The sequence below is a fragment of the Gregarina niphandrodes genome (assembly GCF_000223845.1).
Source record: "Gregarina niphandrodes unplaced genomic scaffold scaffold00037, whole genome shotgun sequence".
Lineage (NCBI taxonomy): Eukaryota > Apicomplexa > Conoidasida > Eugregarinorida > Gregarinidae > Gregarina > Gregarina niphandrodes.
The window spans coordinates 134,113-145,141 of record NW_011645806.1 but is presented as its reverse complement, the minus strand read 5'-3'; the positions used below and the strand labels follow the sequence as shown (position 1 = coordinate 145,141).

At 55.3% G+C, this 11,029-nt stretch overlaps 5 protein-coding genes across 5 annotated transcripts; 2 read left to right on the top strand and 3 right to left on the bottom strand.

Annotated features, from left to right (window-relative positions):
- Positions 1-43: 43 nt before the first annotated feature.
- Positions 44-862, top strand: GNI_139620 (putative transmembrane protein; the record flags this gene model as incomplete). The annotated part of the gene is made up of 1 exon (XM_011134229.1): positions 44-862. One exon carries the CDS (start codon positions 44-46, stop codon positions 860-862), a length of 819 nt encoding a protein of 272 aa, XP_011132531.1.
- Positions 863-1,326: 464 nt separating this feature from the next.
- On the top strand, positions 1,327-2,148 carry GNI_139610 (hypothetical protein; the record flags this gene model as incomplete). The annotated part of the gene is made up of 1 exon (XM_011134228.1): positions 1,327-2,148. The coding sequence occupies one exon, from the start codon at positions 1,327-1,329 to the stop codon at positions 2,146-2,148; it is 822 nt and encodes a 273-aa protein (XP_011132530.1).
- A 532-nt stretch (positions 2,149-2,680) lies between these two features.
- Positions 2,681-6,051, bottom strand: GNI_139600 (putative transmembrane protein; the record flags this gene model as incomplete). Its single annotated transcript, XM_011134227.1, has 2 exons — positions 2,681-4,847; positions 4,985-6,051. 2 exons carry the CDS (start codon positions 6,049-6,051, stop codon positions 2,681-2,683), a joined length of 3,234 nt encoding a protein of 1,077 aa, XP_011132529.1.
- Positions 6,052-6,546: 495 nt separating this feature from the next.
- On the bottom strand, positions 6,547-8,370 carry GNI_139590 (DnaJ; the record flags this gene model as incomplete). The annotated part of the gene is made up of 3 exons (XM_011134226.1): positions 6,547-7,557; positions 7,675-8,228; positions 8,316-8,370. 3 exons carry the CDS (start codon positions 8,368-8,370, stop codon positions 6,547-6,549), a joined length of 1,620 nt encoding a protein of 539 aa, XP_011132528.1.
- A 94-nt stretch (positions 8,371-8,464) lies between these two features.
- Positions 8,465-11,000, bottom strand: GNI_139580 (phospholipase D; the record flags this gene model as incomplete). The annotated part of the gene is made up of 2 exons (XM_011134225.1): positions 8,465-9,356; positions 9,415-11,000. The coding sequence occupies 2 exons, from the start codon at positions 10,998-11,000 to the stop codon at positions 8,465-8,467; spliced, it is 2,478 nt and encodes an 825-aa protein (XP_011132527.1).
- Between the last annotated feature and the right edge of the window lie 29 nt (positions 11,001-11,029).

The window sequence follows — 11,029 nt, the reverse complement described above, 5'->3', positions numbered from 1 at the left end:
TTATCGTGAGGACTCGCCCAGCGACACGGGCGACGAAGGGGAGATGCGGCGAACGACGACGGAGGAGTTAGAGCGGCTGTTGGACGGACCCGAGAAGGAGTATGACTTGGCGGTGGCGAAGGCGCGTCCGGCGGCGGACCTACGTTGGTTGTTTGGCATGTTGCTGCTGCTGGCGTCCACGTTGGTGACAGTGACTTATTTGACGCAGTACCTGGGGGGGCTGCGGATCACGAGTACACAAATCCCGAACGAGTCCTGCGACCTAGGCATCGACGACGTGGGCGCGTTCGTCTGGCCTGCGCAGGTCGCCGCTTGCGACGGCATTGTCGGCGGAGATGCCATCGAACACCTCAGCGCCAACCGCCAGCGCTGGGCCTGCCCCACCGGAGCCGCCAACAGTGTGACCGCGGAAAGCCTGGCCGCCGACAGCCTGGCCGCCGACAGCCTGGCCGCCGACAGCCTGGCCGCGGACGTTCTCTCGGATCCGGACTCGGATCCGGACTCGAGCTCGTCAAAGAAACCCCTTGTCCAAAGATCCGGCGTGAGCGTCTCGAACCGCTGGTACGGCGTGTCCGTTCTGCGCTCGATGCTCTTCCTCGCTATTCCCTACTCCATGGGCAAAGTCGCCGCCGCCAACCGACGAACGCTGCGCTTGGCACTTGTCGGCCTCACCCTTCTTCTCTCTTGGTTCCTTGGCTGGATCACATTCAAGAACACTCGCGACAGTTACGATCATTATACTTGCATGACCAAACTTCACGTCACAGATGCGAGCAACCTCACCTTCGAACCACTCACCTCCAAACTCCCCTTCGTCCTGACCGCAGTCGACACTCTCAATCTCGGCCTCCAACTCGTCTAACTTAGACACCCTTATTGGACGACCGTGTTGAGACACGCTTGTTGAGACATCGGAGTCTCAACTCGATACATTCGTGCACCACACGCTGTTCACCAGCAGCTAGTGCTCAGTTGCCTTTTACCGGAAACTCGAGCCACATTATCAAACCCTTTACCACACCCTTCTTGATTGCATATCCTTCTGTAGCCGGTATCACTCACTGGCAGAGGTTTGTTATAGTTAGTGTTTTTGTGGTGACTGTTCGGTGCTAAGCGAGCGAAATGGTCGAGAAACGTGTGCCAGAAGACGGCAGAGTACCCTAACCGGGTTTCGGCTAAAGAATGTCCCTAACGTGTGGCCCTAACACAATGTGGCCCCACTCCTACCCCTGTACGAGGTTAAATATGTCTCGCCCAATTAAGTAAGTCCCATCCGGTGTGCCGATTGGGGCGGAATTAGGCGCGGGCTGAAAATTTTATTTTTAAATGAAGTGCAGCCTGCCGGACCATGGCAGACGAGACGGATGCATGGCTGCGTTGGCTGAGGTGATATGGCCGGTGTGCGTGGATGGGTACTGGATCAACGGGGTGGACGTGTGCGATTTGTTATCGGAGCGTACATCTCCGACTCGGGCGGCGTTGGTTAGTGCTTTGGGCTTGCTGAAGAGTTTGCCGGACACGGCCTTAGTGTTGTGTGCGACGGAGTTGGAAACCGATCGGCGGGACCGTGCCTTCGTGACCCGGGCTTGGGCGCAGTTGCTGGATGAAAGTCCGTTGTTGGAGACGTGTTTGCTCGTCTCCGTGGCGGACTTTTTACGACAGGAAGCGTTGACAGCAGACCACCGTCTGACCTCCCGCAAACCTCGCCAACGCGCCGCCTTCGAACGTGACGTCGCACACTGGGTACGCAGATTCGGCTCCGTCGTTCACGCAGCCCGAGCCACTCCCGGTGCCACGGCCCTCCGAGTGCCTCAATGCCTCAAGAACCGTCTAGATGACCTCTCTCCGGACAAGCCGGCCGACCGGTCCAAGCTCCAGCGTTGGACACGAAAAAAGCGACAAAAGGTCATAGGCGAAGAGGAAAAGGCCGAACCTAAAAACCTCGAGGACTTGACTGCCAGGTACTGGAAACGTGTTCTCATCAACGACTGTGGCCATTTCGTACAACTTCCCACTGCAGCGACACCGCAACGCGCAACCTACGCCGTTTCACGACGCCGAGTAGCCACTCACATCGCTGATGACCACCACGACGACACACACACTCACCTTTTATCTGCCGAACGACTCTTCTGGAATGGAGAGTAATGCGAAACATTCTGTTGAAAAAAAGTTATATTCGTACCGTCATCATCCCTCCGGAGCCCCCCAAAGAGAGCAGCACCTCACAGAGAGACAACACCGTCTTGAAGCTGAGGGCAAAAGCCGGTGGGAGTAAACACTCGTTGCCAGAGCTGCAGGACCCGAACCGAGCCGATGTCGAGCCTGCCTGCTTGCGTTTTCTCTTTGGGTATGCTCCCGAAGGTATGATGCTGCTCCGAAGGTATGATGCTGCCCAGAAGCGACACTCATACTGCATCAGGGTCGCCACAGCGCCTGTCCACCCCACCTACCCCAGTCAGTGGTTGCCATTCAGTTGTCCTCAAGTAGCTTGAGGGTTATCCTCGAGGCCAGCAGTCAGCTTGTACGTTGGGTGGTAAACTGTTGCTTATGTTCGGGTCATTCTTTGTCTCCGGCAAATGTTTGCCCTCTTCGGGTGGGTGAGTGCTTGAGGTCAGTGCTTGAGGTCGGTGCTTGAGGTCGGTGCTTGAGGTCGGTATCCGTGGGTGGGTCGTTAGGTCTATTCCGTGGGTGGCGTGACGCTGACGGTGAGGAGTGTATCACCACCGCGTCCTCTAGTTTCGGTTTGGTATTGGACGTGGCGTGCTAGTTCGCGAGCAACAGTGCCTTCAAAGGCGTCATGTTCATCGTCGTTGGTAAGGAAGTCGGTAACAGCGTGTGTGAATTGGTCTGGCTTCGTGACTTGTAAATATTTGTATCCGAGTGGTTCCCGTCGAGAGCGTGCGACAAGCGTGACCATGGGTACTGGTAGTTGGCTTGTCTGGCAGGCCTGTTTAATTTGTTTCTCAGAGAACTCAAGACAAGGATCTTGTTTGGATGGAGTGACAGAAACATGGACACGTTGATTGCCAGTTTTAGTAGCTTGCATGAGGATATCCTTCGTTGGATACTTGGAGTATCCCGGAGTTTCAACCCGATAGGAGCGTCGGCTGTCGCTGGTAGGTGTGATGGCGATGGAAGTGTTGCTTAGCTGTTCCAAGAACTTGGACTCGTCTAAAGGTGGACAGAAGACGGCACTGAAGATGGAGCTATCGATGATGAGCGAATAGGCGCCCAGCACAAAACATGTCACAGCAATACCCCACAGTGCCAAGTCGGCAAGCACCGTCGTTTCATCGCGATCGCCATTAAAGACATAGTAAAGTGCAAACGCCACGGCACTCACCGCCACGGTCGCGTATGTCCCCACTGCGAGCCAACCCTCGTTGATCCTCGTAAACGGCTTGGTAGCCGCCGTGTAACCTAACATAGCCACCGATAATACCGCGATGGCTCCGAAACAGGCCACGGCATGGGCAGGTGTTACCAACGAGATACCTAAACACATACCAACAATCAGTCGGTAGAAACAGTCGGCAATCCTGATGAAAGGAATGCGTGCTCCATCAAAGAAGAACATTGCCCGACCACCGGCAAACGGTCCCGAAAGCTGCGAGGTTTTAGCCACACACGGAATCACCACGCTGCTGCCAGAGTTCTTGGTCACGTTCGCATGGAACTGTGTCAGTGACTCATAGGTGAACAGGACATCTAGCCAATTCGTCCGCAACAACCCAGCCACCAGTCGCTGACCACGGCAGAGGCCGCCGGGCTTCCGGCACCGCACCACCTCGACCACGTGCGGCGTTTTGCCCAACCCGTAGGAGGCCTCTTGGTAATTCTGGGCGCGATACTTGTGTGGACCGTATACCGTGTCAGGCTGCGCAGATACCACCGATTGCGGCACAATGTCCGCCACCGGACTTACCCACGTGAAGGGGAACAGGCTGCGCATCCGTGTGCGGTTCACCGGCTGCGTTAACAGCTGGTCCGCCATTGCATCTGCCCAGTAGCCACTCTCGTCCTCCAACTGGCCGTCTTCCTTCAAACTGCTGTTCCAGATCCAGACGACTTTGCCGGCGTTCACCATTGCGTGGACGTCCAGCGCTTCTGCCGCAATCCAGAGCACATAGAGACCCAGTATTGCACCCGCCAGCGCCTTAAAGATCGGGCAGATCTGGTCGCTCGCGAGACAGTAGGCACACGCCGTCGCCAACGGGAACAACAGCGCGTGTAGAACGCGGTTCTCCCAACCCCCGAACTGCACGTGGTGCGGAACCGTGAAACCCTTTTCGAACACCTTGAACCGGAACAACAGCCCCAAGTGGCAGAGCACGAACCCGAATAACAGGGCCAAACCCCAGAACAGAGCGCCCTGAGCGTTCCGCGGGTCGCGCAGGTCACCTATCCGTCCGTTCCCAAAACTGTAACTAGCCGTAGAACAATTGTCACTCATCTGCACCGGACCCGGCGCGAACAGCGTAAACCACCGCAACGGCTCCGTAAACTCGGTCAGCCGCGGAGAACCCTTCAGGTTCTGACTAAAGCACAAATACTGAATTATAAACGCCAGCGTCCCTGCAATCTCCGTGGCACCAAGGGGGAATCCCAAGGTAAATACCGAAGCAGCACCCACGATGCCCAACAGAGCCGCCGTAAGAACTAACAGCAACCCGGCTAAAATGCTTCCGAGCACGCTCATTAAAGATCTCATCATGCTACCATCGAAATACAGAGGGTAATCCTGGTAGAAACGTCCCGCCTCGTGGCGCACTGAAAAATCTCCCGAATAAGTAAACGGGATTGAAGTCTGACCGTCCAACAAACGAACCTCACTCGTTCGCGCCCTAAAATGAGGAGGTAACAGCGCGCGATTGAGATTTGCCGCTCGCGCGCGTGTGCACACACGTGTGCGCGCAAACACGGTGTCACACTCGGCCGCGCAACGATGCTCGATGGAGTGTCGGGAATGTGTTGGGCGTACTTGTTGAACATGGTGTATTTTATATCAGGTTTGTTTTGCGACTGCAGTTGAACCAAATGGTAGGGCAGTTGTGGATCGGGACAGTAGTAAGCCTTCTTATCAAAATTGAATTGGCATTGCTGTTTGATAGCCGGCATATAAATATCAGTGGGTAATGTGTCGAGTTGATCGATGGTATAGTCACTAAGTACCTTGATGGCATATCTCTTATCTGCCGGCGTATCATCGCCGTTCTTTCTGTATCTGCCGCAGATGACTTCGACAACTTGGGTGTGGTGTTCGAGTTCTCGGGCCAAGTTGACTTGAGCCGAGTTCCCGGTGTACTTCTTGCCGTTGACGACCGTAGAGGTGTTGCGAGTGGTGCCTCGGCAGCGGATGTCGAGGTTTACCCGCGTGGCGTTGGGGTTGACGTAGACAGAGTAGGTCTGGACGTCTTCAGAGAGAGTGGGGTCTACGATAGCTCGGTAGCCCGTGTTGTCGGAGGCCTCGAGCCCATAGATGCCAGCGGGCGGCTCGTACAGTTGCTTGTAGGTTACGGAATAAATGCTTCGCTCCTCCGTCTCCAAGTCGCTCAAATCGATTTTCACAGTCATGTCACTCCCGTTCTCAGGCAACGGAATCTGCTTCTTTACGCCGAGCGGCGACCCTTCTGGCTCAACCCACGCGCCGTTGGTGCTGTCGTCGCCCGTCCAGGTCACCTTGACTTGGATTGGAGGCATGGCGCTGGACACGCTCTTGTCCGCGCCGCCACGCCGACTGAACATCTCCCCATTCAACCAGCCGTCCATCAAACCATTGTTGGACACTGTTCCATTCGCCGCCGACGCAGCAGTCGTAGTCGTCGGCTTGACAGTGGGCACCGCCGTACTTCGGTTGATCTTAGGAACCAACGCCACAGACGGCACCGCTTCATTCAGCGTCACTAGGTAATCGTACCGCCCAGCCTCTACTGTCGGGGGGCTCATCTCACCGTGGCTCGTGTACAACGCCGATAACGACGGCGCCTCAGCCGCAACCAGCAGCGGCGACCCCAAGGCTGAAATCGACACCATCGCATTCAACCTCATTTTCTGAAAAATTATTTCCGAGAGAAGATCCCTGGTAAGCAGATCAACCCAACCAAACTTTCCCAAACCCACCAACGCCGAAATACGCAATTTGACCGCGCACACGCGTGTGCGGCAATCACCAGAATCGGCGCACATTCGGCGAACACGCGTTCTCAACCCACCCCAATTCAACCGTGGTCTAGAATCACCTTTGGTCACTCGCGGGGGGGCATAACGGGGCACTGCGCGATCCTGACATTATTACCTTCGAATAACCAACCCCCGTGAGAGAATTTATTCCATTCCCCATCGAGTGTCGCGCGGCTCAAGCAAGACTTTACAACTGCTGCTGGAGGCCTTGCCATGGGGGCCTTGCCGAACGGAAATATTCCATGACTAAAATATATTTTGTTCATTGGGGTTTCTGTTCATTGGGGTTGCCGTTCATTGGGCCGCAAAAGTTGGCGTCCAGAGTTCTTGGCGTCTGGATGACGGTGTACGCCAGTTGACGGTCTAGACTAGTTTCGGTACCTTCGATAGGATTTGGCCGTTCCGCATGAGGATGCCAGAGTCGTGCAGGCTCTCGAGCCATTCGATGAGTGAGGAAGCGCCCAGTGGTTGTGTTGCGCTCGCTGGTTGCATTGCGCTTGCTTGTTGTCCGCGGGGGTTTGCGGTGAACGTTAAGAATTTCCGTCGTTTGCCTTTGAGTGCAATGACGCTGGGTTTGCCCGTGGGTATGCCGAAGGCGCGTATGAAGTCGAAGGTATTGCGGTTGTGGTTGTCTAGGTAGTAATATTTGGCTTGTACTGTGTGGTGTATGGCGTCTTTGAATTCTTGGTATAAGGCATGGTCGAGTGGTCCGGTGTAGATAAGGCACCATTGTGTATCTTTCTCGTTGCAGTGTCCTTGCTGTATGTCGGGTGTGAGTTTTTTAACGACCTTGGCAGAATAGGGTCCGACTTGTTTCTTGGCAAGTCCAACCCACTTGGCAAGGATCCAGTCTACGATATACTCGCTTTCCTTCATGTCCACCCACTCAACGGTTTCCGGCGCGATGTGCTTTGGGTCAGCAACCAACACCGCTAAGGACGCCCAACCGTCACTTAGCGTTTCCCCACCCGGTCCGGGTTGCTCTACCACGGCATCCAGTAACTGGGCTCGCAGTCCGGCCGAAGAACACAACACAAATACCGCCCGTTCCTTCTGCTCACTCGCCCATTGGCGCAGCCGCACTGGCACCTCGGACGCACTCCGAGCCAACAACACCACCGTCGGTTTACCCTTCACTACCAACCCGCTCAATGCACGAGCAGAACCCGCCCGAGCAGACACACCAGGCACCCTATCGTCCACCCAACGCTGCAACTCAGACGCCGCCATAAACTTCGGAGACGAATATGCTACTCGCGTCGACGACTCACCCGTTCCAAACACGACCGCCGTCTCGAACGGATGACCCCGATGCCGACTCAACTCATGGCACTGACTGCCCGCGCGACCCGGTCGACAATCTATTGCTTGGAACTACAAAACGCACCCCCTTGGTGATGCCCCTTGGTGATGCCCCTTGGTGGTGGTAGTGCTCCCCGGGGTCCCCCCCGGGGTCCCCCCCGGGGTCCCCCCCCTGGTGGCAAGTCTTACGTTCAAGTAGGCGTCGTATATCTCTGCAACGTTGACGAACTCCTTGGCCATGTTTTCAGTCCGGGAGTCATCGGCCCTAATAACGAAGAAGATGTCGGGCCATGAGGCTTGGATCGTGGCGGCGTCGAAGCCGTTGGTGTTGAATTCCACGGCCGAGTCCTGGAACCAGTCGATCTTGGATAACTGCGTGCCGCCTCCGAAAAAAGGGTGCCCACCGGCCGTTGTTTGGAACTTGTACCCTGTGCCGGGAAAGCCCCGGGGAAAGCCTCCGGCAAAGCCCGATGGAAACACGAACTGTGTACCAGCGTTCGGTAGTCTTCCCGACTCCATCATCTTCACTGCGTCTTCGCCGCCTCGGTCAAAGGCCGCCCTCAAGGTATTGTTCGACAGCACTTCGTGAGCCCACGTGATATCGCTAAATTTCTCCGCCGCCTTGGCATCATTGGGGTTACGATCCGGATGCAGCTTCCGACTTAGGGAACGGAATGCTTTCTTGATCTTCTGCACAGGAGCATTCTTACCGACTCCAAGGATTTTATAAGGGTTCCTGTTGTCTGCCAGAACAATGGATGTAAGTCAAGAACGACCACAGGTTGGTCGGGGATAGGTCAAGGAAATGACCGGGGGTGGGCGTGACTCACCTGCTGACACAAGTATCAACAGCAAAGAGAGAACGAGTGACGAGAGAGCTAGCATTTAAAAATACTGGTCCGGGCTATTCAGCACTGAGACTAAGTTCCCCCTGGGACTGAGTTTGCCCAAGACATATTAGCTTGATTTGTTCTGATTGTTATGTTGTGAGACTGCTGGGTAAAAGGGCGCTTCTTGATCCACAGACGCTTGCATTCCATCCGGGGATGTTGGGATGTTCTCTTAGCGACTCTACTTCGCCATCCTGCGCAACCATGAGGGGGTATGGGCAGAGGTGGCCGTAGGGTAAGGCGCACATTTGCGGGTTGATATATGCGAGCCAGTTTTGGAGTGCGCGGCCTCTGACAAGTCTCATGCACTTGCTGGAGTGGGGACATTCTCGGTACTCAGGTTCGAGGACGTCAAGATGTTCGTGCCAGAGTTGAAGTCGGAAGGCACGGACCGCACCGTTGGGATACTGCACATGTCCATTCTCATCTTCGACCGCTCTGAAGTGAGGCTGTATGCAGCCCACTGCGATCTCGGTATCCCTACTGCCATTGAGGGACCGCTCATTAATGTTTGCAGACCCTAACAAAATGTACTCGTCATCTATCATCATCAGCTTGGAATGGATGTAGATAGGATGTCTCTTGGTCGCCAACGCCGTCGCGACGTCCGTTGGTAAACTCGTACGAGTTGTAGACAGCTTTGCATCCGGCTCCCGGACACCCGCAAAAAAGAAACTGAGATAATCGGTTGGATGGCAGTCCGTTTTACCATACTCCTCCAACGTTGTCGCGACCTTCTTGTACATCATACGCATCGTCTGGAACTGCCAATGCAAAATCTCCTGCACACTCACACTACTCGGTGCTCCCTCCGGAAATAACGGAATCAGAACGTACACACAAAACTCCCGATCACACGCTATCGATTCACAAATACGGTCAGCCAGCATCCACGGGACCAAATTACGGCATGGCACGTCGTCATGCTGACGCCAGTACTGGCACGAACCGAGAAAATATTGGTTCTCAATGTAAATATAACTATAAACACACGTGTGTATTTTTCACGTGTAGTACAATGAACACACGTGTGTCTTACTGTTGTGCCTTTTTAATTAGGTATGAGTAGGCTTGTTGAATGCCTCTGTCTACGAAGTGTGTGTTATTCCCGAATTTAGCTGTCCACATGCTATTCTCAAAGAGGGCCGCTTCGCTGTCTAGTGATCGGAAGACCTGGACGTCCCAGGCGGCTGGGTGGTCTGGGTGTATCAGTACCTTCTTGCCATCTTTGAGTAGGTGGTTGTCCCTGAGTTCGGCGACTTTTAAGCTAGTTGCATGAACCATACGGGGTGCCTGTTTGCTGACGCGTTCGATATATGTTTGCAGGACGTCCCAGGCCGCGGGTCCTAGTATGCGGGCGTGTATATCATGCCAGGGTTCACGGGGGCCAGTTTCGGCCGTGGCTTCCACGAGACAGCCGTTATAAAAGTCATTGCGATGAGCTGTCTTAAGACTAGAGAAGGGGCTGTGTGCGGCCGTGTCATACCGACCAGATGTAAGATCCAGGCCGCCTACGAATGCCCCCACGACCCGTCGTGGACTACCGCGGTCTAGCGGGTTTTCCGAGTCGTAGACCACGATTTTCTGGTGATGTGTAAAACTGGTCCACTTAAGCAAGTCGCTAACCTCACCCAGGTCGTCGCCCGCAATCCTCTTCACTACAGCCACCTCCACCTTCGTGTCTCGAAAATACTCACGTGTGTACTCATCATACGTCGCCATTAAACCATCCTTCAACCAACTCACTCCCTCTCGAGACGTAATGTCATCCCAAACGACAACGCAGACGCTCAACCCCTCTTCCGCACGTCTCTTCAACAATTCCCCAATCGTCTCCCTACTCCGTCCAGAACGCACCTCTGGACTCAGCAACCGATCCCCCTTCTCGCCACCATTCACCTGCTCACTCTTCCCGTTAGCACTTCGCGGCATATCGCCCGCACTCCGAGGCATATCGTTCCCATTCGGCTGCTCGTTCTCCGCCCCCTTCTCCCGCGACAGAATGGGACTGTGTCCCGGTAAGGCCGGACTTGAAGCCGAAACACTAGCACTTCGGTCCGTCGTATAGCAACTCGCCGCTGCGTTCTCCACCGCAGAATTGTCTACATCTGCGCCCGGCCTGTCCATACCCAGCCTATCCATACCCGGCTTGTCCATACCCGGCTTGTCCATACCCGGCTTGTCCATACCCGGCTTGGTCATCCCCGCCTTGTCCATTCTCGCCTTGTCGGACTTCTCTCCTGACTTCTGTCGGGAGTTGCCTCGGGACCTCTCTCCGGATCGCTCTACCCCTCCAGAGCGTTCTCCCCCGCCATTGCGTTCTACGGCCGAGGCTGCCTTGCGGCCGAGCGGCGACCGTTCAACGGGTTTGTGGGACCGTGTTAGCGAAATGGAGGGGTTAACTGACCAGCCGGCGACGAAGATGAAGTGCTGCGCATTCTCGAGTGCCTCGCTAATGTCGTTCCACGTGGAGTGCGCGTGGAAAGGACCCAGCTCCGTCTCGATATCTTCGAACTGGCCCTCAAGACACTCGGCGTCGTGGTACAGCCGGACCAGGTTCCCATGCGAACGACGGAAGTATGTCTGTGGCACGTTCAGGTCCGTAGTGTGCAGGTCTTTGCTCATGTCGTACCAACGGAACTCAACCTTGACAC